This window comes from Pocillopora damicornis, chromosome 11, assembly GCF_964200805.1.
Source record: "Pocillopora damicornis chromosome 11, jaPocDami1.2, whole genome shotgun sequence".
In the NCBI taxonomy this organism is placed as follows: Eukaryota; Metazoa; Cnidaria; class Anthozoa; order Scleractinia; family Pocilloporidae; genus Pocillopora; species Pocillopora damicornis.
This window is the reverse complement of record NC_142680.1, coordinates 7,781,291-7,808,807: the sequence shown is the minus strand read 5'-3', so window position 1 is coordinate 7,808,807 and position 27,517 is coordinate 7,781,291. Positions and strand designations below refer to the sequence as shown.

The following is a 27,517-nucleotide window of genomic DNA, read 5'->3' as shown; positions in this document are numbered from 1 at the left end:
GAGCATCTCAATAATGAAGGTTTGCAAAAAAAAGGGGGCTTAAGGCCCATCAGAAAGGGCGTATTATAAAAGGGGCGTATTAGAGAGGGGCCTATTTGAGCGTTTGCAATGGAAGTTTCGACTTCAAGTCGATTGACACTGCAAATTTGTAAGTGTTAAAGACGGCAAACCCATTAAAGTAATAACCAAACACACACCAATATGGTGCAAATTTTTAATTCACTTAACTTCAAGACAATACTTTAATATTTACCTATCGTTTCCTGTACTTTCCAGAAGCTTTTAAGTGATTGTCTCGCCAAACTTCTTCTAAATGCAAATTATAAAAATCTTGCAAAAAAATTTAATGCAACTCTTATTTCTGACAATTTTAGTTCTTTAAATATCATTATCAATATTCGATGCACTCTTTTAAATACATTAAATTACATTTAACTCGTTTCATTTACATCATTATACAAATCTTGTGAGACTTAGAAACAACTCTTTCTTCCGACAATAAATTCAACTATACAGAATGCGTATACTGAAATTCGGGTTGCTAAAACAAAAATTAATTTATCGATTGAGCTGAAAACACTAAGGCGCTAAGATCCGCATAATTTTGCTCATAAATTTTGCGCGGTTAAACTCTAAAACCTACTACTAGCCATGTCACGCAACGGGAATGGATGTCACGCAACGGGAATGGAAATCACGAAACGAGAAGCTGCAATGAGGAATGACCACAATAGTCAGTCAATTCAGAATTGGTGGACGTTGGGAGCCATATCTTCACGTAAACTTTAAATTAGCTACATGATATGTGCTTTCATCTCGAACTGGATCTGTTCTTTTGGAAAGAAATCTTTTGGAAAGAAATCTTTTGGAAAGAAATTTTGTTCAGTTACGTTTGGTTCCAAATTCTTCATAGTTTTCTTTCAGACTACAATAATTGTAAAATATTTAAGTGGTTTGACAAATTTCATCCCAAAGAAATACTTGAATCAAAGCAGATCAAAAGTTAGGAGACTTGTAGATAACTAAAGTAATTTTGTTCCTCGTAAGGCAGTTCTACTTTGCTTTCGACAACTTTGTTTATAAATTAACCAGGTATAAATTAACCGGGTAACCATTTGTTTGTGAATGGGACTGCATAACTCTTTCACTCCCAAAATTTCATCAGTAAATCCTTAAGAGTCTGCCACATAATTCTTACGTATTTTGGGAGAATTCATTATTGGATCAACTATTAATCCTTTAATTGATATTTTTTTCATTCTCATCAATTGTCTGCTTGATATTATAGACATTGTAAGGAAAAATTCTGTCTATTTACTTATGGGAGAAGAAGAGGTTGAGCACTTCTTAGCTTGCAAACCTCTACGAAAGTCACGCTAGTCACGAACTGGTCACGCAATACACCATTTCGTTACTTTCAAATTTTGGGATTTCAAAAAATGTACAAACTGTTCACTGTTTCGCCATTTCCTGGGATGTTTCCAGTAGCACTTCAACTTCACTTCATTTCAGTTTTGAATACATTCCAGAAAGCATGACCCGCATCGCAAGGCATTCACTACAATCCGGTGATCATATTATAAGTAAATTCTCCTAAGGTCAGATGGCGATGTAATCATGTTGCACTGCGGACACAACTTCTTAGCACCCTACAGAAATAACAGAGAATCAGCGAGTGATTAATATTGAAATTCTCTTAAGGAAAATCAAGACAGTTTAAGTGAACAAGTGAAGAGAGAAATTGTATTTGATATACACTAAAGAGCTACCTTACCAGTGTTCTGAGCCAGCACTCCTCACAGTGAACATGCCAACAAGATATCGAAGCCAAAGGATTTGTGTAGGGTTCCTGCAAGAAAATAAGAATAGGCCAATGAGTTTGAAACAAACAAAGGGGAATATAATTTAAATTGAGGAAGAAATTGCAACTCAGCACAATCATACAGTGTAAATAGAACATGCAACTTAACCAAATACCAACCATGCATATCAAACACTTCATTTTCTCAAATTTCTTCATTTCCTATCAGAATAAAAGGAAAAGAGGAAATTAGAAATAAAAATTATTTTTTTAAAGACAGAAAAAAATGGTGCCAAGTCAGACTGCATAGCTAGCAGTTTTGACATTGTGTGCCCCAAAGAAAGAAGGAGTAAAGCTACTAAAGTCTTGGCATGGCAGATAGTTTTTATTTATTTATTTATTTTTTTACAATTGTGGTTTTACCACTTATCACTCAGCACACAGAAAATTGTACAGTTTACACAAAATTACCAGCAACACAAGCTAGTGCCCCTCTTGCCATGTTCCTTCTTTAAACAACCCTCTGTATCATTAAGGACTATTTCTCAACCCTTTTTACCCTAACATCAGTATGCATATTTTCCATACTGTTCTCTGGACATTTCCCAAGGCTCTGACACGCAGAATTTGTTTAACAAGCAAGGGCTTTTTAGTGGGTGATCATTTCCTTTAATCAATCTTGTGACGTTAATATTCGATTCAGGGGTGATATCTTAAAGAGAAATCAGAATCAGATGCTAGTCATTTGTAGGGGTCAAAGGGAAATTGGTTAATGGTTTATAAATGCTGTTTCTAGGTTCCTCAGTCTTAACTTACTGACAAATTTAAGTTTCTCTTCTAATGAAACTCTATACTTTTTAACTTTAATTCATATTCCTTGGGTTTATCTAAAGTTTGGACACTCAAACAACTCTCATAAATCACTTAGGAGGAGTCACAGTTGACATTATTATCCTGACAGTAATTTAATTCACCATACTAGCTTCAAACTTCTGCACCTACCATTTCCTTTATGCGAACCTTTAGAGAACTGATAACCAGGTCTGGGTTACCTGTCCTAAAATCAATAAAATATACTTATTGTTGATAATTTTTCCTTTAAATGCATGCAAATCAGGTCTGTTACCATTGGTTTTGCTTTGGAGCAAAAATTATACATTTTTTTTATACCCAAGATGATGCTTACATGATCTTTAACACAAGATGAAGATAATCATGATGTGTACTTTTTGGCCTAACAGAGTAACAGTCTGGGACAATTAACGCAAATAATCAGTAGAATTCTACAGAATCATCCAAACAAGCCTCATGCATACATACATTGTATGTACAGCCTAAATTTAGTAAATCCACCACAACCATTCCATGCTGTAGCTGACAGTTTTGAAAGTAATAAATCAAAATGCACCAATCACAGCCATTGAATACCACCCAATCACAGCTGAGCAAAACTGTTCAAGAGGTGATGCAATTTCAAACAAGCTTATTGCCTGAAGATGACCAGCAATAAGTAGTGTAGGCATTTCTATAGCTTATTCCATTAGTAGCTGAGATGATCTAATAGGCAGCTGTGCCCGAAAAGGGGCCATAAGACAAAACCTAAACACCTGAGCCTGCATGCAGGCTAAACAGACAGTGGTATGAGGTCTTACAGGCAGCATTAGACTGCCAGTAATAACTAGCATTTCTTGACACCCCGGAAGTGAAAATATGGCAATCCACATTAGAATTAATTACATGGTAGACAAATGATTATGTTTAGCTTCAAGCGTACTCAACAAAATGAACATTTTAGGATATTATTAACAAATACTGTAGCACATTGTATCATTCCCTTGGCTTGTACAATAATCAAAAATTAATCACCAAAGTGGAGGTAAGCATGCACAGGTGAATAATCGTTTAAGTATATACCACACAGATGCCAAAAAATTAGTTTATTTCTTTCAATATACCAAAAAATGCTCAGAAATTAAACTTGCGATGCATGATTTTGTGTAATCAGCTGCTTGGAGGCTATTCACTTCCAAATTAGCCAATCAGCACAAATGAAAAGCACTACCCACTTATGTGGTATATACTAAAACCTTTAACAAAACCCAATAAGCTTAATGGTTTACATGATATAATCACCAATAAATAGTGGTTTATAACAGAGAACACTGTGCATAACTTACTTTATGGGTCAAAATAATATCATTATATCAAGCACCATAGATTAACATGAAAATGATTATGTATGCTTACTCATGATCCTTTTCTTCACTGTGTTTGTCAGCTTTTGTTTGCATGGAATTATCCTCTAGAGTAAAATCGAAAGCAAACCTGTTTACTACTCACACAGACATATACAAAACTGACACAATTGAGCTGAAAAAGGTAATTTTTACAAATCAATTCCAAAATACAATAATAGCGTATCGTGTACCTGTTTGACCCTCAGAGAGCAGTTCTCTCATTGGACTTTTTTTCTCAACAGGAGAATTTTCACCACTGCAATAATACAAATAAGAATACATTTACACATAATTAAGGTTGTCATAGGAAAATTTAATAGGTGTATGTTCTGAACTGAGTAGGCTGCTGAATTGAATTATGCTAACAATGATATTTGTCATTAATATAAACATAACTAACCTGATCACTGCTCCCCTAAGAGCCTGTCTGACATTATCTTCATCAGGTTCATCAGCACCACAAGGAATTACATCTGCTTCTGTGTACCTTGTTTCATTAGATCATAAATTAAGGAATGGCAAACACCACTGTTTTCTCCTTTCACAATGTAATACATCATACAGTACATCAAAAACATCATAATTCATGCAGTAACTGATCTTTCCTTACAATTGAAACCTTGTAGTTCTTATTACTGAAACCTTGAACAATACTGAACAAATGCCTGTCTAATTGATATATAATGTACATGTAAAAAGGTACAGCCTCAGTGTAATATGCAAAACTGACTGGCAGAGCTTATCTAACTTTCTAATAAAACCAAGACATTGTCAAGAGTATTGCAACTCCTTTTGGATGGTATGCAGGTTACATTCAACCTTAACACCCTAACATCAGTATGTACTTTCTCCATACTGCTTCTTTACATTTCCCAAGGTACTAAAAAGGTGAATTTGTCTAACAATCAAGACCCTCTTTCCTGGTGATCATTTTTTAATCTTTGATTTTGGGTTGATACCACAAGGAGGAACCTAAATGCTGGTCAATTTATTGATTAGGTATCTCCCTAACATTGTTGCCACCCTTTATTACTCCTCGACAGAGAGAAGGACAATAAATCCTGGTTCTAGCATCCCCCACGCATGGAGTTATGGTCACCTATTTAAAAATCAACATTCTATAGGATACTGAGGTTTGCCATACTCTTCAGAATCATCTCCGTCTATGTCAAGGTCTCCATCATCCTCCTCTTCCCTTTTTCGTTTAATACCTGTTTGAAAGCCCGAAGCTAAAAAAACAAACAACAACATGAAAAACAATATAACTTATATACCACCAAATTTTAACATTTTGTGTATGAGCTTTAACAAACAACATGAAGTCAATTAAAAAGAAAGCCAAGCAATATGCACATTTGTGCATTTTGAAAAATATTTCAATGATTGCAAATCTTCTTAAACATTTGACAGCTCATTCTAATCTTCCCTTTTCTATGTGTTTTCCTAATCTTACAAAAACTGCCATTTTTTGGTAACTTCTTCACCAATCCCAAAAAAATTGTGTTTATCCTTAAATCCCATCAACAAAAAGCATATCATTACCTAACCCCTTTAGAAAGCGACAAAACTCTACCTCTAAAGCCACCTTCCAACAGAGTTGTAGCTCGTATTCTTGTTTGTCCAGCCCACTCGTATTCTTCGAAAACATCCTGACCATTGGCATCATTAATGTCATCAACAGCCCTGCCTTCCTTCTGCAGATAGAAATACAGCCATTGTTCTTTGGAGAAAGGAGTTACATTACCTCTTACTTTATATGAGCCTTGGAGCATAGTTAACTCCTAAACTCCCAAGATTTGATTCTCCCCTCTAGCTGCTTCACATTTCCTTGTAAATTATTTGTGAAAATTTGGTGTTTCATCAAGAAAACATTTTCTACCTGATAAGTTTGAATTTTTTCATTACCTGATTGCTGGATAATGTATGGGTATTATAGGGAGAAGTAACGTGTTCATCACTTCTAAGAGTTTAAAGGTTTAATGTATCCACCCTCTGCTGTGTGGGTAACTTCAAAGTGTTGCTATCCCCTGTGAAAGGGTTTAGTCCATATTCAGTCTTTGAAGCTCACAAGTCCTTCCCCTTTGGGGAGGAGAGGCACTTAATAAGTGGGGTAACTAGCACTTCCAACAAACAACAGTGCCTTCTGACCAATGAAAGGCTAACCATTTTCATTTCAACATCTAATTAATTAATCATTAATCAGTTACTCTGTTACAGTGGTATTCACCTTTCTTAAGCAAGCTTCTACATGAGAGTTTAACTCATCTCCATTCCCATGGATGACTTCTTCACACACAGGACACGTGGTGGTCTTGATTCCTGAGGGTCCTTCCTCTCCAGCTAGAGGTGAGTTCACTGGGGAGCCTGTGGGCATAAGCAAGAAGGTAAGGAAATGGAAAAACACTGCACAAAAGCCACCCTTAACAACATATCAAAGAGGTAGAGTCACTAGTCGTGCACAACTACACGTGTTTCATGATGGCAGGCCAATTGAATTCAATTATCACTGGCAAAAACAGCATCAGGCCAATCTGCTGTTACACTTTCCTTGTACCAGGATACATCAATCTACACCACAATATCCAGCAGTTTCAACAAAATATCATTCAACTGGGTAGTTTAGAACTAAAGGTGGGTGGTTCTGAAGGCCTAATGAGCCTCTTGCTCCAAGGAAGTTCTAAGCTTCCCATGGAATTTGAAAGTTTGAGACTGTCACAGTTGTATTTTTCCCCATTCTGAAGTCCATTACACATATGTAACTTTTTTACATTCCTCAAAGTCCACCAATTTGAACAAATTTGAAGAGAATTACTTGTATAAATTAGGAGTGCAATAACATTTGTGTGGAGACCAAAAGTGGATACAGATCTACCAACTACCCTGCCACAGGACAAACTACCCCAACTAACACTGGTCTATCCATCAAACTGAACCCTTTACACTTCGACATCAGTATGCATATTCTCCATACTGTTCTATATACATTTCCTATGACAAAGACAAGGTAAATATGTTTAACGATCAAGAACTTCTTAAGCTGGCAATCATTTTTTTTCCTTCTTACGACCCTAATATTTTATTCAGTGGTAATACTGTGAGGAAAAATTAGAAAATAGTTACTCTTGGGGTTGAAGAGCTAATATTTGTGACATTTTTGAGGAATGGCATACTTTGAGAACTTCTGGACCTTGTAGGTTTGAGAGAATTTGAGCGGCCACTTCTTGCCATTCTGTTCGCACACACTCGCAAATATGTCTGTTGATAATAAAAGAATTTTCTGTTAATGAGAGTAACAGTACATGTAAGTATTATGATCTTCACTGCATTGTTTCAGTTAACTGTTGGTGCTTACAGTGAAGCACCCTCTTAACCCTTTAACTCCTAGAAGTGATTAACATGTAACTTCTCCCTATGATACCCATACATCATCTAGCAAACAGGTAATGAGAATACTCAAACTTATCCTGATTTTATGTTATCTTGATCTAACACCGAATTCTTGCACAAGTTTACATGGAAATGTGTAGCAGCCAAAGGGGAAAATTAATAATTAGATCTTGGGAGTTAAAGGGTTAATGTTGCTACCATTATTTCCTTAGTCAGCCATCTCCGCAAGAAGAGCAACCTCACAGCTTAATCCTTTAACTCCCATGAGTGACCAAGAGAAAACTTCTCCTTACAATATCAGTAAAATGTCAAGTAGAAAAGTGAATACTAAATTCTCCCAAATAATATCACTAGATTGTGAGACAGACAGTAAGAAGAATTACTAATTAGATCTTTGAAGTGCAAGGGTTACAATATAACAATTCAATAAGCTTTACTGCACTTACCTGTTGTCTTGTGCTGGCTGGTGTGTCATCATGTCGATGGTGGAGATCACGTTTACCCTCTTGCTTAACTTTCTTTTGGAAAGTTTCCCCATTCTAAAAAAAAAATGCAATAATTCATGTTGATATTTTGGGTCGTTGAATTCAAAATGATTCCTTTCACTATCATGGTAATACATAAGCTTGCTGAATTCCAAACAAAAACAGAATGGCCACAAGCGAGTGTAGTGCACACTTACCTTCCTTGCTTGTAAAGCAGATTCTCTTTGACTTCTTCTCGGTTTCCTGTAAAAAAAAAAAAAGGAATGCAAAATCAGAGCAAATTAGAGTATAAAAATGTCGCTGATTTCCTTTTATTGGAGATGGTTCATTGGTTAATGAGCTGGACTTTGGGTTGAGAGGTTCAGGTTTAAACCTGGACAGGTCATTAGGTTGTGCTCTTATTGCTGATTCTCCCCTCTAGCTGCTACATGTTTACTTGTAGATTAGTAATGAGAATTTGGTGTTAAATCAAGATGACAACTTCTATCAGATAAGTCTGAGTATTCACACTACCCTTCTGCTGGATAATGTGTGGATATTATGGGGAGAAGTTATGTGTTAATCACTTCTGGGAGTTACAGGATTAACTTTTACAGTGCGTTTCTCCACCCAGGAGTATAAATTAGTAGCAGCAAATTATTAAAGAAGTCCGATGAAGTGCTGCGGGGGGGTTAACTTTGTGATGGAGTACTCCTATCTTGCTTCATGATATGGAAACCAGGATAACCTCCAGCTGGACAGGCTACTCGGCTCAAGTATGGACTTCTCCTTTGCCTTTTATCTAAAGTCAGTCTGCTTGGTCTCAAAACACAGCTTGCAATCTTAAGTTGAAATTCCTTGCCACACTTTAGCTCTTTGGTGATGGTGAGAAACAGCATTATCTATAACCCAGACACTAACCTGTTCTCTTCACAGAATCTCTCCATTTCCCAAGCAAAGTGACTTTCCATTTCACCTGGTCTGATGCTGGTGCCACAGACAGGACAACATGGTGCTTGACTTGAAGATGACCTCTGTCTTCCTGAAGTTGATAAAAAAGAGAGAAATGTATTATAAACTTAGTTAAGAGGAAAGTGATAATTGAGAAAAGGAGGTAACCTAGGATCACATACATTTTTCTTCACTATGCTTTGGGTGACATCAAAAACTTATGCCATCCACTAAACCAATCAGATGCAAAACCAAAACCAATAACAATATGATTGATTATATTTTCAGTAACTCACTGCAGTTTGCATGTGTTCATACCCTATTTATTCAATTAACCCTTTAATCTCTAAGAGTGATCAGCATGTAATTTCTCCCTATAATATCACCCTCAAATCACACAGTTAGGTCGCAAGAATAAAGGAAATCATCAGCAACTAAAAAAGCTCTAGATTGTTAAAGAAATTCTTCTTGTTGGTACCTGGGGAAAAGGATAGAGAACAGTATGAAGAATGTGCATACTGATGTCAGGTTGTAAAGGGTTTAGCACTGACCCTGTTAGTAGGGTAGGTTTTTTGGTTTTTTTGTTTTTTAATAGTCTCTGATACTGAGTTTTTTTTGACTAAGTAAATCAGTAACTATTAGAAACTTGGATTCACCAAGTAGGCTTACATTAAGGAATCTAGTACTCTCTTTTGAGCTGTTATCAAATTCATTTAACAAAAAGGGTAAGTTTCTAAAGAAACTGTGGTGCTGCATCAGTGGGAGAGTATAACAAGGTAATTTAGCATTATCAACAGAGTTGATAACATAAATTGGCCACCATTAAGAGTTTTCAAAGCTAATGTTTTGAGCTTTAGCCCTTGCTCATTCCCTCAGTCAAAGGGTGAAAGCTCGAAAAGTCAGCTTCAAGACTCTTAACAGAGGCCAATAATTTTAATTTAATAACTCAGTTGATAATACCAAGTTACCTCAAATTCATTGGATTGCATTGTGCGATGTACTGTAATTTAGACTTTGTATTAAAGATTAAAGGAAAAGTAACAAAGCACCCAGGGTCCTTAACCCTTACAATCCCAAGATTCATTTGTAATTCTCTTTTCTGTCTGTCATACAGTTCTTATAATGTTAGTATGGAGAATTTGGTATTGGATCAACTAATAATCCCCTAATTGATATTTTTTTTCATTTTCATCATTTGTCTGCTTGATATTCTTTTGATATAGATTAATCAATTAAACACTGTGATCTGTAATTTGCCAGTAGTTTTCTTTGGTAGAAAAGAAAAACAAAACAAAACAAAAGAAAGAACTCAAAATATTATGATAACACAGCTCTTGTAGCAATTACATGAGGTACACACATCCACCATTTTTTAGCAAAAGATGTTAAGTTAAGAAAAAACTTTATAACCAATAGAAAGGTAAAAGCTACAAAAAAACATGTGTTAATTGTCTCTAACCATCACATCACAGGCTAGTCACACCTACGTGTGTGGTTGGTATAGATTGATTTCAACTACTGATGCAAACTTTGTACACGAGGCTTCCTTACATCACACTAGCCGCAAAACAAAGAACACCATGTGAAAGGATATTGTCTCGGAATCAAAAGTAATAATAATTAAGCATTTTTCTTCCTTTTATTGTTAATGTGTTACCTTACTGAATAACCTTAAACACTAACATGTGTACAAAATAAACATATCCTCAACTCTAAAACAGAAGTGACTCTCCTTGTTTGCTGCTATGTGTACAAATCACTGTATGTAAAAAGCTGATATTTCTGTTAACTCAGACACTTCAACACCCTAACAGCTTCCAAATTCTCCATACTCTAGTCTTATATATTTCCTTTGATACCGACAAGGAGAATTTGTTGGACTATCAAAGCTTCTTAGGTTGGTGATCCTTTAATTTATTCTTACAATTTTAATGAATGATTCAACAGTATAACAGGGAGAATAAATTACATGCTGGTCTCTATCAGGATTTAAGGGGTCAGAATAGCAATAGCAAGTCAGAGCAAAACTTTATAAGACATTCAAAAGCCTGTAAGGTGAAAATATACAGCAGAGGATAATGAACCCAGAAACCTAACACTCTGCAAAGCAGAGTAGCTAAATACAAACAACATTCTCAAGAAGGAAGAGCAGTAACTAAGAGATATCAAATATAAAGCCTACAATAGGAAGGGAAGTGAAAAAAAAACTTACTATATTAACATTATCTTGTTCTAAAGGAGTCAGACACAGTTTTGACTAGAAAAATGACCACATGGTCTAAGAACTTCCTTTTGCAAACAAACACAAGAAAAGAAGGAACTCAGCATCTTTCATAAACACAGAACAGTCACTCAACACCTATTTTTACATCACAGAGTCAATATTCACCAACATTGTAAACAGCCACCTTCACTGTGTATTTTGATATGTGAGTATATTTTATGGAAAAAGCTAATAACAAGGGTGGTATTCTCCCTGGGAGATCTTATTTTACATAATTTTCATCTGTTTTTGTCATAAACTTGACATATACAGAACACCATTGTGTCAAAGGAGACGCTATGGAAACTAATCTTTTTTTCACCAAAAATTTCTTTCTCCTCAAACAAGGCTTTGCGTGTGCCACACAAGACAATAAAATAAATTTGAGCACACAGCTTTGGCAAGAGTGAAACAAAAACATGAAAAGGTTAGCAACATGAAAAGATGATCACCTTACACTGCGCGAGCAACTTCTGCTTGTCTTAGTAATAATCACAAATTATTCCCATTATTGAAAGGTGTAAACATGTGAAAAAACTCTTTGAGAATATTAATCCACAAAAAACAATGGCTGGGACATTAATTCAAGAAAATACAGACAGTTTGATGAGAACTCTGACAAGTGTTGTAAATGTACTGTGGTATACAATTAAAAATAAAGAATTTTTTGTAGAGCACGCTAAAACTGAAAGACTGCAACAACTGCCTTTGGCCATGAGGAGAAACATTAAATGCTGCACTTAATTGAAATGTAAAGCAAAACAATGAATAGAAACTGCTCTCATTTGATACATCTACATGAAAAAGGAAAAATGTAAGAGGCTGTTTAAGTAAAAATCTAAAGCTTATGACTGATTTAAACTGGATGTAAAATTAAAAATAGTACAGAAAGTGTATCAGGTGACTTGGCATCTAACCAAGTAAAGTTCAAATTTCTAAGCTAATATGAAAAATAAAATGTTCCAAAAAGAATTGGTTGTGGGCGACTCTTAATGAGAAAGGTACTGGCTAAACACTTTGTTGTTGGTCATTTAAATCTGATAATCCTAAACACGATAGAAACAACAAGACTCTGTAAAATTAGCTCTTCTTTTTAACTCAAATAGGAAAGATGAAGAAGACAATAGAACAGACAGCATGAATAACTATTTAGCATGCAGGTGTAACTTGCAAATGGAGATGAAACTTGTTATATCAGTTAAACAACACCACTTCACTTAGAGATGTTAAACTTATGGTTTACACTTTTATTTCCGTAAAGAAGCTAGTTTGCTTCCTTAGAATCCTCTTGAAAAAACATAAATTGAAAGTGCAATTTATTTGCTAAAAAACAGGAGAATAAAGAGTGGGTCCTTTTCTATGCTATGGAAACAAGAAGAACCAACAAGCATTTAGCATTGTTATGTTAATGACCATCTGCTTTTTGAGTCCTGTTGGAGTATATTACAAATCATCTATTTCAAACATATCTCAATATTTACAATAAGCAAGAAAGGGCCGAATTTAATCACTAGTTTCACAGGAAATTTAATCACACCATCTTTCCCGACCTGCTTCCCCTAACACCAACACTCCATGAATCAACTCTATTGAAATAGATTTGAACAAAATTCAAATTACCACACATCTGGGAGGCTGTTTGAAAAGTGTATTTGCAAATTAATAGGGAATAATTTTTCAAATCCCTACAAGCTGCAAAATATATTCCTTTTTCGTGAAACTGAATTGATTACCAGCACCAGTTGACATGTTTTCTTATTTTTGGCACCCAAACAGGAATATTTTTCTTTCTGCAGGTCCCCAAACACCTCTTAATTTTCCATTTCATTCATGAGCACCAGTTTTTCAAAGGAAAATGATGAACAAACAACAATGAGCAGCTAACGTCACAATAGTTTGAAAATGTTCAAAAATACCTTCAGGACTGATTTCTAAGAAGTGGAGTTAAAGCAGGATGGAAAAAAATTTTATTTCAATCTTCTGTTTTAACTCAACAATTTCTGGCAGTAATACACATATTTATCAATAAATAAACTGCTTTTTAGCACTTTTCACCATGAATTTTAAAACCATTTAGCAGGAGAACTTTCCGACAATAAAATGCTGTGAATTTTCCAAACACTTCACAATTAAAAACACCTAAAACAAAATCATCTAGAATGTTTTGGCTGTCGCTGCATAATAACCAGATTTAACAAAGCTTCCTTCTGACCAGATGATTTAAGATGCTTAGTGTCATAGTAATAAAATTTACAAACCAGACAAAAAATTAACTACTGGTTAAGTCACCTTCTAAATGGAAGAGTTCAAAATGAAATTCAATTTATTTTTAATATACATGTAAAAAATAATAATGTAAGTACTCTCTTTTACTTGCCTTTAGATTGCATTTCCCCATTGCTGTCATCATCTTCAGCTTCACTACCTTTACAGCACTCAATCTGATCCGCGTGTTCTCTCTTGATGTTTACAGTTTCAATATTACTGTTATCAGTCTCATCATGCGAGCTGGCCCTTCTCATTGGGCTGGGGCTTTTTGTTTGATCTCCAATCAGTCGTGTTTCACCATCCTTATCAGGTTTTCTTGGAGAAATCCTGTCCTTCAAACCCCTTTCTAAGTTTGTTTCTTTATCTAGTTCAGAGTTTTTGTACAAGCTATCGACATGGTGTTCTCGTTCCAGCAAGTTTCGTGGATGTTGCAAATGATGAAAAGGGAAGGCATGTTCAGGTGGCACAACCCTGCGGAAAGCACCAGTGCCATTGAATACAGCAGTGGGTCCACTTGTTTTGTGGAGAAGCCCTCCACCTAAGTGGTGATGCATTTGAATAAAATGTGGTCCATATTCGTGAGGCATTCTTTCAGTGTAATGCTCTGAGCCAGGGTAGAGAGCAAGATGAGAGGATCGATGCTGGTAATGGGTTGAATTCAACACCATTCTGTGCACAGCTTCGCCATCAATATAGCGGTTTGATGGCGATGAGTATATTGCATGGTAGTCGCTCATTGGTCCAGGAGAAGAAGCAGTGGAACGTGCAGCCTCAGCAGTTGATGCTAGTACCATAAGGGCAGGAGACGTCAATGGATTTGGGATGTATGCTGGGCCACTCAACTTCTCCATGTGAGGACTGTCTAACAATTTACAAAAATAAACACATGAAAAAAGCCATTCTCACATTTAAGTCTAGAGCTACTACAGAGTTGAAAATATCTGTGTTTCCCAATTTCAATAACTGGGAAGATTAATACTTTAGATTACATAAGTAAATTATCTTGGAGTTATGGTTTCTACCTTGAAATCAGTCTAAACCTGGATAGTTTTTAATAAAATAAAATAAAATAAAAAACACGACTGATTCTGCTTCAAAGTACAAAACTTCAGCTGTAAAATGGGTTTCAACTGAATATTGCTTTTCACAACAAATAAGACCACAAAATTTGGAAGGGTAGCCACTTGTAAAAAATATATTAACAGTAATAAACACCAAAACCTCAATCATAACAGAAATTTACTTCGTACATCAGCATGAGTTTGTTAGCCAGACATCGTCTGCGGTCGCACGGCTCCTTGCTTCGCGCGTTCAAACTGTTTAAGCTTCTGTCAGCTTAGTCTTCTTTCGAAATAACAAAATATCAATCTTTCCTGAATCTTCCTGCATTAATGAATTCCAATTTTCTGGGAGAGGCCGATTGTGTATTTGAGCGGCCAGTTGTAGGGCTACAGATGATAAAATCCTGATTAGCACACTCGGATCGAGTAAGTTTGCCAATATCGAAAATTGCTAATAAAACGAAGAGCTTTGTAAACCACTTAGGTCGATCGGAGATGTGTATCGACTGCAGTTGCTGAACACGATTAACAGGCGATAAAAAATAGTCCTTCCACAGCCACGTAGAAGTAATTGCAAAGGTTCAAGTGGCAGATTGAGCTACGTTCACCGGAAGATGCGGTAGATTCGAAAAAGATACGATCCTCTCCTAAGAAGAAAGAACAGTAAACTAGCCCCTACAGCTGGTGTAGTCGGGTTTTATTTTGAACCTACAGAGCATGCGTACTAAGCTCCTACATCTCGTTTCCATGATAGCAGGGTGGAAGTCAATAAATCCTGATAAAGACTTCTCGCCCGGCCCAAATTTCGGCCGAGAACATAAACAAAATAAGATCAATTTTGATATTTTCAAAAGAACCTGCTGGCTGGCTTCTTAAACTAACAGTCCACGGTGATATTTTCCAATTCACATAAACATCCGGACTTCAGAGTTGAAGTTTAATAAAAAAAATCTTTGTTAAAACACCTCGGGGAAATTGACTTATTTAGCATCATTTGCGATTCAGAGGCAAAAAAAAAAATTATTCAAAACTACAAGCGGGTATTTGCTCACCAAAGAATTAATTTGCAAATTTTGCGAAGTATAGACAATAAACACCTCACGAAAAGGAACGCAAATTAGGTTCTTCAAGGAAACTTCTTGTGGCAAAGCAAAGGTTTTATCATTCGTTTGAGGTGCCATACAAACCTCGACTGAACGCTTTAAACAAATGCTAAGCAAATGGTATTGAAGAAGTGATAACAAAGTTATTTTTAATGAACAAAACTGGTGAAAGAGCACTTTGTTTGTAGTGTTCTTGCTATCTAATTTTTACCAATTCACGGGCGATGGCATAACTTCTCCGCCGAAAGCAATTAGCCAAATCTTGTCGCGTTTTCCGGCAGTTAAACCGAAACTCTCTATATCAATTAGTTCCCTGGTGTTTGGTAGAAGTTTCCGTCTCTAAATATTTATTAAATGAAGAGTTCAGTTTGTCAGAGAACAGGATATGAGATTGGAAAGCGATCAAAGCCCTCTTGCGGGCATATTGCGCTCGGGGGCCTACAATTTAACTTAATTTAAGTCGGCAGAAATTTTGCAAAGTAAAGAAGTATTCACAAAATGATACATTGTTTTTTTTTCTTAAGCTAGTGTTCTTTGGGGAATTTTCGGTTAGTTAAAAACAGAGCCGCTTCTCTAATTTGTCAATTAAACATTTCAAGTTCCTGTCTTTTATCGGGCCAGACATATTGCTCAATTCGCAATATATAATTTCAAAGTGTCTATTATTCAAAAGCGACCTCATTCGGCGGGCGTAGACCGACAGCAAAAGTTCAAAAACTAAAGAATCATATCGCATTTTTTCTTGATGAAAGATCCTGTCGCGCTTCTATTGAAAGCTTATATTTCATCTTTGAATAGCATAAGAACATTTTGAAGCTTCGCCTGAAAATTTCAGGAAAAAATTGCCGAAATGGATTCTACTTTATTTACGACGCGCGCGCTTAATTCAGTTGAGATGAAAGAAACATTAAACATCGCCTGTACCTTAAGTGCCGGTTTAAATGTTAAAATTATAATCAGGAAAGGAACAGTGGCGCAGCTTGACCAATTTCTATGCTAATTAAAGTTATTTAAACTGAGAATATACTTAACAAGAGATTTTTCCTTATTGAAAATAAAATTTGTAAGGAAACCCTTCGTTTGCGAGACCCCTTACGGAGTGAAAATTTATGAAACGCTACTTAATTGTTTATCGACTCCGAACTTCTTTGAAAAAAGGCAATGATTTGAAAAATGGACTCCAAAGTGCTTTCGCTTAGCAGAGGATTTAACGACAAATTAGGAAGAAACTCCTTCCGAATCATCCGCCCGCATTCAAGTAATGAGACTCAGAGAAAATGCGTTAAGAATTTTATTTTTGACACGTTTAAAGAAGATGTATATTTTTGGAAGCGTCAAGCGTATCCGAAAAAAAAAATTTTTTTCGCCATTACAAAACATGATTCTTTGACAAAATAGTTATTGTTAAATTGTGCAGTGTGTATTAAAGACTAAACTTCCGTAAAAGTGAAAAGTATCAATGCCCACGCAAAGGAAAATTTGCTTCGCGTTGTTCCAAGATACATCGTGTAAACACACAGTTGGAAAGAAGTTGTACTGGACTATGACACGAAATGAACTTTTTTATTTATCGGAAGGAAGCCCTCTTAACAATACAGAAGCGTCGTGCAGAGAATTCGAGGTCCATTTTGGCATCTTTCACTCCAAAGTATTGGCCAGTAAATTCATATTTTCCTGTCGACGGCGAGTTTTAATTCAGAAATTGAAAAATGAGAACTAATTGCTCCTTGATGGTAGCGGAGTCCGAAAACGTACGCACCATTTAGCTACTTTTGAGCAATTTAACATCAACTAAACTCTTTTAAGACAAATTTAAATTTTCCAGCTGCCATAGATGTTTTTGTTCGGCTGGAATGATTGTATTATCATGGTTAATAAAGCAAAATTAATCAAAGGTACATGCCTTTTGTTTGCATTATCCAAACACTGCCTATTGGAAAACTAACCCACTTTTTCAGTTAACTCTAATAGGTTCTCTGTACAAATAAAACACTTGCATAACAACCGTTCCAATTTACAAATTTTATAGTAAATTTGGCGTGTTAAATTCCTGTTTACAAAGTTAGTATACAGTGGATCATATATTTATTTCTTTTCCTCTGGCCACGCCGCAAGAATTAAATCGAAAAGAAGGCGGCCCGGTTTTAAGGAAAGATATTATATTGAATCATTTTCGCCGGGGCCGAAGTCTGCAAAAGTGATAAACTGCTTTCGCGATACACCTGTCATCGTAACTTTCAACACGCAACTCATTTACAAGTCTAATATAAATCTGTTGAACCTTTTTTTCGGCTTAAGTCATTTTCAGTGCCGCGAACTGAATTATTTTCCTAAAAATTATACTATTCTTGCATTAAAACCAACGGTCTTTACCTCGGTGGAGAAAGGCAATCTACACCTCCGGTAAATATCTTGCTTGGAGCTGCCATTAGGAAAGTATCTGCAGTTTCCATTTTCTATCTAGCAGTGTGAGTTTAAATCGATCGCAGTCCATACATAAAACTAACCAATTAAGAAAAACGAAGTTAACTCCGTTTGAAAGTTTTCATCTCATAAACTCTCATTACGCCGGCTTAACAGCCTCTGAATAGGCTTTTTAAAGCTGTACTCACGTTCAAAGAGATAAAGTTATTAAGTGTTTTCCGCAAGCCTGTTTTAGTTCGATAAATACCGAGCCAGTCCGCTCAAGACAAAGGCTGGACATAGAGAGAAAATCGATCTGTCAGCGAAAGAGAAAACTGTCTTACATAAGAATATTAACCCCACGAAAATATCGCGAGCTGTCGGCTTAATTTAATAAACAAGTGGCTTGTTTGGGTTAGAGCAGGAAGACTTTTTTTTATGAAGGAATACCAGCGAGTTTTTGTTATAATCCCTGCGCTTTTAATCCATCGCCCTTAAATTGCCACGAGTGATGAAAATGAAACTTTGCAAGCAGTGAAAATAACTGAGAGCAGAAAATTAAAGTCAGAGAGCGAAGCTTTCCCGCGGAAGAGGGAATTTCGCGCACAACCTAATTATCTCACGAATCTCGGACTTTTTCTTCACCGAAATTTAATAACAAAAAATTTATTAACCGCCCTCAGTTAAAAAGCGATTGGGAATATCATCGCTGAGCTCTTTCAAGTGTAAATACTCTTTTATGCAAATTACTAACGGTATCTTGCCTGTAAGCAATATAATTACCTTCAATCTAAGAAAGCCATGTGGCGTTAAATAGATATGACTAGCACTGGTCTCATCACGACATTGAACCGCACTGCCTGACTGCACTGGAGTTACTTAGCAAAATCACGTACAGTTAAAGGCAATTGTCAAATTTCGTTTAGTCATAACGGGTGATTTTTTTTTTAAGGAAAAAATTTAGAAGATAAACGGCAACAAGACGCAGTTTTTGGCCGGAAGGCATCTATAAACGTGGATCAGCAAAAAACGGCGAGGGAAATATGAGCACTACAGTAAAAATACAAGTACTGCTTAAATTAAGAACCATGCGATTTGCTTTCCGAGGAACTCGCTTTTTTCGAGTGAAAAATGAGAAGCAGCTCAAATTTAATGAGTGTTTCTTTTAAGGATTATTTTGTTTTTATCAATTGATGATCAAAACGCTGCTTTTTCTGTTATCAGAGGTAGAATTTACTTAAGTGTATGGGTAAATTAGCCAAAAAGCCCTGAGCAAAATAAGCAAAGATGAAAGAACTCCTTTGATGTAAACCGACCCTACTTTGATTAAATTTTGAGCTTTTATGGACTGGACTTACAGGAAAGGTGAACAAACGAGTGTGCATAAATATTTGAACTATAAATCAGACCGAGAAGTAAAGGAAAATGCTGTGGAAACATTTAGCATCAAATTTAAAAAATATGTCGCAACTGACGCAATAGGAATTCTCCACTTTGGTACAGAAGAGTGGTTTTTTGCGCGAAATTCCTCAAAAATCCACTGCGCTGAAAAATTCAAATAATTGCAATAATCAGTCGAGTAATTCGTGACTTTCGCTCAGCAATCGAGTCAATTGTACTCGCAATCGGTTTTGTTTTAATCTTTATTCAAGGTGTCAAAAGATACGCTTTGGAAAAGAAGTTCGCGTCTCTACACGAATAAGCGCGATGTTTGCCTCACCTAAATAATATTTGTTTTCCTGAAGGCCATTTAATTATCTCCTTCAGCTTAAACACCTCTTACTTAGAAGATGAATACACTACCAGACCCAATAATATCGAGTGATCTTGCAAAACTACAGTTTCCTTCGAGGTATACAATTTTCGACTACAAGGAGAAAATACTTTGACTGAAAGAAATCCATTAATTTTTGAAGGGTGTGAAACTACAAAATTAGCCACGGTAAAAGAGCAATTCCGTTTGGGCCACGAGGGTTTTAAAATCATAATAACATAAATAAAACTGTTATCCCATTTATCTTCATTCAAAAAAAATTCGAGGAAAAATTGGGGAGTTATAATTTTGAAATAGTGTATAATAACGCAGTACACAAAGAAAAGGCAAAATACCAACTGTTCATTTTGTCGTTCCGCCAGCTTAAAATCGGCGATATTTTTCATTTTTAATCATGCTTCAGCATCAGTCTTACTTGTATTCGAGTCACTTTATTAACTCTCGACTCACCTCTGTGATAGCGTATGAACCTCGTTGTCTCTCTATAAAGTTGCTGCTTGCTCGTCTTCAGTCTAATGCTAGGGATACGAAGCGTCAGATACTTGCGCGTGTTAATGTAAGTGATTATTCAACTGTGGCGCTGCCCAGGCAACGTAAGATATGTCATTCAACATTTTTGTGGCGGGCTATAAATCAGTTATTGTGTGCGACAAACTAAACAAAAGGTACTATTTATTACCAGTCGAAAAATAGGTTTTCTTGCCTAGATTAATGCTTAAAATCATTGCTTGACTTGAAAAATTAAATATTACAGTAAGAGATTGGAAAAGCGCACAACTTGGGGATCAGCCAATAAGGAAGGAGGGAATTAGAGGAGGAATCGTTTTCAAACATTTTCTGCTTCGCTGTCAGTCAGACTGAAATATAGTTAATGTCGTTTTCTGGCGATTTTGATTCTAAGTAAGAAAGACTTGAGTTTCGCACTCACTGGCGATAATTGATTCAAAGGCCATTCTTCGCTGTGTAAACATCGCTAATCGCCGATCAATAGCAGAGTAGAAGTAAAGAGAGGTAAAGATCTTTTACCATTCGTCAACACAGTACTATCTAGCATTTCTATAATTTCTTGCAGCATGGTAGAATGGTGACTGGCATTCGGTGGTCTGAAATTTAATGAAAGCTGACAAATTTGACGAGTGGAATTTAAAATTATAAAACGAACGACATTCTACCACTGCTAGCTACTGCTGACAAAATGATTGCGATGACCCGATGTAAAATGATCAACGACTATATTAACCGTGGGTGCTTTGAATTTAAGAAATGGTTCAGTTTGTTTAACTTAAATCTCACTGACAACTGAAGTGAAAAATGAGTGAAATTTGGGTCGTCTTAATATATCAAATGAATGAATGTGAAAGAAGGTTTTAGAAATAACCAAAATAAACATTTTGCTGGAATTTGAATGAGACGTTCATTAAACTTGACAATTGTAAAACTGTTTGTGAGTTAAGGAATCGTCCGGCAAAAATCTTCGTCAAGGTAAATTTTTGAAAAACATAGGCTTAGCTGTTCGTGCCTATTTCGGACGGCTTCGTTTGAAACTGAATCCGTATAAAGATTATGCAAGAAAGGCATGTCAGTGCAGATGTGAAGAAGAAGGTGTTTAAAGTCAGATTATTTAAAGGATTTTCCGAGGAAGATGGTCACCTAACACATGCTTTTATCCTCGGCATGCCAAGTAGCTTTTGCCCATGCGAAAAAATTAGAGGCTAACAAACTTCCAGCCCGTTTTCTTCCTCATTTCATTTCATAGGGCTGAATTTAGCTCAAAGCTACGTTTTCGACTTCGCTGTCCCCATTGAGCCCTCTACTCCGACCGATTTTTCTAGGTTGGACATTGTATGTTTGAAAGAAAACAGGTTCCGGAAACTGAGTTGTGAGCCTGAGGAAAATATCAACCAAACCGTGGTATCGCTCTGGTTAATGTCCGACCGCCGCCATGTTTGGCATTTTTCTTTAGGGCCAATATGGAACTTCTCGTGAACTACCCGAGAACTTCCACGCGAAGGTAGTCTTAATGGTGTTGGCACCTTATTAGCACATCATGTATCTCTAACTATCTGTCAGATGGGAAGATCTTAGCGAGCGAAAAATCTTACTGCAACCTTTAAATACAAACTGAATGCAGAAAATATATGGCGCTGAGATGATCTCTTTTTTGGAATCTCCTCCCTGTTCTTAGTGAGCTACTATCCTTTTCCTCAGCCCCTCGTAAAAGGCTCCAAGTAAATGGCGATATTCCTTGCATGAATATTAAAAGTAAAATATTGCTGATGCTAACAGTGTGCAAGATGCTTGCTGTGTATCATATCAGCTTAGACTGCATGAGCCTTAGCGGCTCACGAAAGAGTTCTCTTTACCACAAAATAACAACAGCGGTTTCACTGAATAAAAGCCTGTTACTAGCGGTCTATCACCATCTGAACATATATCTTACCGGCGTCTATTTGGCCTGCGAACTACATGGCTCTCGTGTTTGGGTTTCGCCTTACTGCGCAGCTGCCTTTTATACCATCGGCAGCCACTGTCACAGACCTCGTTGGGTTCGAATCCCTAATTTTTTCCGTTCGTCTTCCACATCTCTATTTATTTCAATATTTTGAACTTGTTGTTCAGTTTCCTTTGTTTATAGTGAAACCGTAGGGGAAGCCTTTTCAAGAGGCAGTCGTTAGTTTGTGAGTAATTCAGTAATTTCCTTTCATCTGAGCAGTGTGCGTTTGTGTTTGTTACGCCTTTTTCTATCTTCCTAAAACTGTGTCTTTTTAAGGTTAAAAAATTGTGAAATTAGTTGAGGCAGTATACGAGAGCTGGAAACTAAAGCTTTTCCAGTCTTTAGTCTTAATAACCAGCTTTTAATTTAGCAATGACTTCGTGGGCATAAGAATGACAATCGCCTTTAAAAATTCTCTGTGTAACTGCTTAAACAACATTGAATGTATTAAAGAACATTGTTTAAATAACAACTTCCACCATAAACGATGAATTGGATAAGTCTAAACTGTAATACAGCTGAATGTATGAAAAGAAGAATCTTCGTTCAACTTAAAGAACGAGAAAATCCTTGCAGTGAATTTGGCAATTATCATAAAGAACAAGGAGACATTTGTGGTCCGTAATTCGTTTTTTGGAAATCAGTTTTAGCTTCGAACAGTCGTTTAAACTAAAATCGACTAAAGCTTTAAACACTTTTAGCATTTCACCGCTAACAATTTTCATCTTAATAAAATTTTAAAAAACGTTTCACTTACTCTACCAAAATCCCGGTTTTTTTTCTTATGCAGGCTTGTGATAACAAAAGAAAAGAGAAAACTTTTTCAATAGCGTACCGCAACTTAACACTAAAAACTTCAAAACGCTCTTTTTTTAGCAAACTATCAATTATCTCCCGGAAGCATTTGGCTTAATTTTACAGTAAAATTGATTAACTGTCCACTTTGTTTAGGATTTCGCTGGCTTTTAGTAAGAGTAACTATATTTGCCTCCAGTCATATAGCCTTTAATTGAACATTTATAAAACAAAGCGACTTTAGTTTCGTCTCCATATGTCTTGAATGTAGTCAGTACGATTTTGTAAAAGAACGCGTCTAGGTAGGAAGTAAACTTTATTGTCTCGGGTATAAAAAAGGTCGATGAATTGTGCGTTAACAGATGTTTCACAGCTCTTACTTTCTTAACATTTCAAAGATCTTTTTATTTCGTGGGTGGTTGTAATTGATTCATTTAACATCGTTATCCGTTTGCTGTTCATTTGAGGAGTTTTAGCATTTTGCCTCAAGCAAAATCCTACATTAAAGATGACCAAATGAAGTAGAATTTTGGCTTCGAGTTCTAGAGATTTTTTAAAACAACTTTAAGCCACACCCGTTTCACAACCTCTTCCCAGAAATGAGTTTGTAAGCAGTTTTAAGCGAAATTTGGCTTCTTTGGAGAAACATTAGTTACCCCAAGACATTTTAACCTCAGACATAGTTCTTACCAATCAAATAATTAGTCTAAAAAGTATTTATTTTTTTTAAGTGTTTTCAGCTACTTTCATTAAAACCACAGTCACTTATATAATTTTTTCCTGTCTAACCTCAGGCCAAAGTCTTACAATACAATAGAAACATGGCCACGTTTTAACTTGATGTTCTGACTTTTTTGAAGCTTTACTTCACTGTAAGTCCGAAGAAAACCAATTTTTGAAAATACGCTTTACTGTTCGAAATTATTAGGAAGCGAGTAAGTGCATCTATGAAAACATTGTAAGATGAGTTTATCCAGTATTTTGCAGAATTTGTAGATCAAAATTCAAACTTAAAGCATGAAGTAAAACTATTACATTTTGTGGATGTCGTGAATACTTCTATTCAATCCGTTGAGTTGAGTAATTCTTAAGTTGTTTTTAAATTAAGTGAATTATAGAAATGGCTAAAAGTTTTGTTTTCAAATTATAAAAGCGTTCTTACAGTAAAAAATATTACACGTACGTTCAAACTCTTTCACCTTATGGACGAATATTAGATTTTTCAATTACCTAGTTTGTCAAGCCCTCTGACGATTTAAATCAGTATTCTGTTAATAGTTTACAAGGGATGTAGATTGACCTCAGGGAAAATTCTAACAAAATAAATGAAAAAAGTCAAGTTGTTTTCCTTTATTATTGCTGTAGTTGGAATCTTATTAAAACCGGTCTTTTGAAAAGCTAACACCCGAGGATATTTTGCTCTTAAGCTTGTTTTGTTTAATAAGTGTGACGATACTTTTTCCTCAACTCAATCAATGAATTGTAACAATCATCCATTTTCTTATGATATCTCTTAACAAAGGATAAGCATTTGTAGAACAGGCGCTTTGTTTCTATTGTATTCACTCGGGGGAAAATTTTGAAAAGCGAATGCTCACGTTTAGATGTTTAGGTATAAGAAACTTTAAGTGTGGTTTCAAACTATTTATGGCAATGCCAGGTGAAATAGGTTCTTTCATATTATTCAGATTACTTCATCACAAACCAAAATTACTTTAAGAGCCCAGTGAATTTGGTAAGGATCAGTGTTATTAAAGGTGAACATACCTTTGGGATGAAGTCTTTTAGAATACTTTATCTAACAGCACGGAACCCACTGGAACTACTCAGTCAAAGCAAAACTCACCTCCTATAAGACTTATCTAAACTTAAAATAAATAACACTAAGCTTTAATATTTACAGAAAGTATTTCTGCAAATAGTAATTTCCACATAACCCTTAAGTTGTGTACCGTCAACTTTCTACCCATTTGATGTTTACAATGAACTATCAAACAAAGTCAAATGAAAATAAAAACGCATTTTGAGTACAAAGGACGTATTTGAGAGAAATTTAGCAAAAGAACAAACATCCAAGTTGGATGTTTACATTTTTAGTTTCGCAAGAACGCCGGTCGTTTGTGGATAACAACTTTAAGGATATTTACCGAACACGTCCAAACTATACACATCCGATTTCAAATTTAAATATTGAAACAGTTTAGCAAACCGGAGGAAAGTAAAACTGCAAATCAAACACAGGAAAATAATGATGGCTGTAAAATATGTGAAATCATAGGTGTGCATTGCGGTTGAAGAAACGAATATAAGAACCGTTCCTAGCAGTTATAAACATTACTAAACTAGTAGTTGAAATAAAGCGTGAAAAAAGATTCAGGCCCGTACGGGATTTGAACCCATGATCTTTGCGATACCGGTGTAGCGCTCTACCAACTGAGCTAACAAGCCAACCGAGAGCTGGTCATTATGTTGGATCCAAATAAACCTTCGAAGTGGTGAATAATCAGCTGTAAACGTATGAAAATCATTTGTGTACACTGCGGTTGAAGAAATGAATATAGAATCGATCCTCGCAGAAAAAGAAGATATACAAGGCCACCGTAGTGACACTTAATGATCAGAAAGTTCTGCAGTTGCTCCAAGCACTCTGTAACAACGTTTTAGGTGGACAAATACCTTAAACTGCCGTAGAAAATTAATTTTTCAGTGGGAGCTAGGACACATTCTGGTTAGTTTGAATTTAGGAAAAAAATCAGTCGCTTGAAAAAGAACTTAAGACGAAACCTTCTTCGTTGTTAAGATAAGATTTCACCAATGTATAGATCTCCAAGCCGGAGGCTGGAAATGAATCCAAAAGTGCTAACTAAAACTACGTGGGAAATTTACATCAACGCTTTGATCAACCCACTGTATTTGGTAATCTGACAAACGATTTCACCCCACCCGTTAGGCTTTGATTGTCTCAAGAAAATATATTTGTCAAATCGAGGTTGATAAAATTGGTAAAATTTGTAATTAAAAGCCGACATTTGTATGATTAAAGAATTGTAATTACCCCAGACATGCGAAAGTGAGCAAATTTGAGGATTTTTTTACGCAGGACTGTCGTTTCTTCTTCCTTCCTACTTGGCTTGAGTTACACCGACTTGAAATTTTCTACTTTTTGCCATGAGGATTAGCTTTTGAAAAATCTACAATTTCTTACACCAGTTTGCACAATATTTAGGTGTTATTCTAGAGCTCGGGAACAAGAGCTGTGCTGGGAGTCTCTTGGTACGACGGTCTTCGAAATTTCACGAATCTTTTACTATAGCAAACTTTCCCCTGCGAGAATATCGGACGAAGTCATTCCTCCTCAAGTAAGGTCCATCAACATGTACATAAATTTTCTGGGATGGAAAAAAAAATTATCGATAGTCCATCAATTTCAAGGGAATCACTTTAGTGTAAACCATCATCGTGGTAGAAAAATTTTACCTTTTAACCTTTTTCACTCTAACATCAGTACGCACATTCTCCATACTGGTCTCTTAACATTTCCTGAGGCGCTGACAAGGAGAATTTGTTTAACAATCAAGAGTTTTTTTAGTTGGTGATCATTTCCTTGACTCTCGTGACCATAGGGGTGAGTTTGTAAGGAGAAATTAGAGGCCATGTAATTTCCCCGTGTAGTAATGATGATACCAACAACGATCATGATGATGACAATGATATTGTTTATGACATAAGTAGTGATAATCACAGGGAGGTTCTCTCTCTCCCTCTCTCGGTTCAAAGGAAGGAAAGGAGAGAGACTTCAGGGCTGAGGTGAAATCATACTATCCTTCAAAACAATGTTGATGATGAGTCAAGGCGTGTTCGTCACGGACGTGGTTTTTCGAACCACTCTGATAGGCCTCAAATGGCATGTTTTGATCAGTAAGAGGGCTGCACACCCACCCCCTCTTCCATCTTAGTGTTTCTGTCTCGGCGTCTGCGCACCCCACCAGTGGCACCACCAAGGGAAATATCGCTCTAAGCCGTGTTGTTCAAAGCTGGCCGGGTTAAAATAACCCAAGGTTTGCTTTTAGAATATCATACAATAATCAAATTGTAGACAAAAAGATCAAAATGAAGTTCCTATTAAAGCTTTCAGATCTGAAAGCTTTAATAGGAACTTCATTTTGATCTTTTTGTCTACAATTTGATTATTGTATGATATTCTAAAAAGAACAGAGAAAATCATTAAAAAAAAAGAGACTCATGAATACAGAAATAAAGAAACATGGATTAAAACATAACCCTGGGTTAGCAAATGGTCGACCTTCGCACAACTGAGCCCAGGTCTTTATCGTTCAAGGAGCTACGTCATAATGTTCAAAGGCTTTTCTTCTGCAACGGGCGAAATCGATGTCAATGCGGAGGAACAAAATGGGAACATGGACAAAATTTTACCCAGGAGAGCAAGAACAGATGATGCTGACGCACCAGACCAAGAATGAACCTTTTGCTTACAATACCAACACAGACAACTCTC

General features: G+C 36.1%; 1 protein-coding gene across 6 annotated transcripts; it reads right to left on the bottom strand.

Annotated features, from left to right (window-relative positions):
* Positions 1–200: 200 nt before the first annotated feature.
* On the bottom strand, positions 201–24,865 carry LOC113673229 (E3 ubiquitin-protein ligase RNF220). 6 transcript variants are annotated; one of them, XM_089187562.1, is made up of 17 exons: positions 24,769–24,835; positions 22,964–22,998; positions 13,477–14,233; positions 8,811–8,927; positions 8,108–8,153; positions 7,872–7,964; positions 7,209–7,293; positions 6,266–6,402; positions 5,612–5,732; positions 5,168–5,267; positions 4,439–4,525; positions 4,230–4,294; positions 4,049–4,103; positions 2,804–2,858; positions 1,982–2,023; positions 1,775–1,849; positions 201–1,649 (listed from the first exon to the last, which is right to left on the bottom strand). In XM_089187562.1, the coding sequence occupies exons 3-17, from the start codon at positions 14,220–14,222 to the stop codon at positions 1,578–1,580; spliced, it is 1,896 nt and encodes a 631-aa protein (XP_089043688.1). In that variant the 5' UTR covers positions 14,223–14,233; positions 22,964–22,998; positions 24,769–24,835; the 3' UTR covers positions 201–1,577. The 6 variants fall into 6 exon arrangements, with proteins under 6 accessions (XP_089043688.1, XP_089043687.1, XP_089043689.1 ...); XM_089187561.1 differs by lacking the exon at positions 22,964–22,998 and having other exon boundaries at positions 24,769–24,865; XM_089187563.1 differs by lacking the exons at positions 22,964–22,998; positions 24,769–24,835 and adding an exon at positions 20,163–20,229.
* Positions 24,866–27,517: the final 2,652 nt, after the last annotated feature.

Excerpts from the sequence above, each read along its gene's own strand:
- LOC113673229 (XM_089187558.1), bottom strand. Across the intron at positions 5,268-5,611 it reads GTTGGAAGGTGGCTTTAGAG|CTTCGGGCTTTCAAACAGGT; the intron begins GTAGAGTTTTGT and ends TTGTTTTTTTAG. Across the intron at positions 1,650-1,774 it reads AGTGCTGGCTCAGAACACTG|GGTGCTAAGAAGTTGTGTCC; the intron begins GTAAGGTAGCTC and ends TTATTTCTGTAG.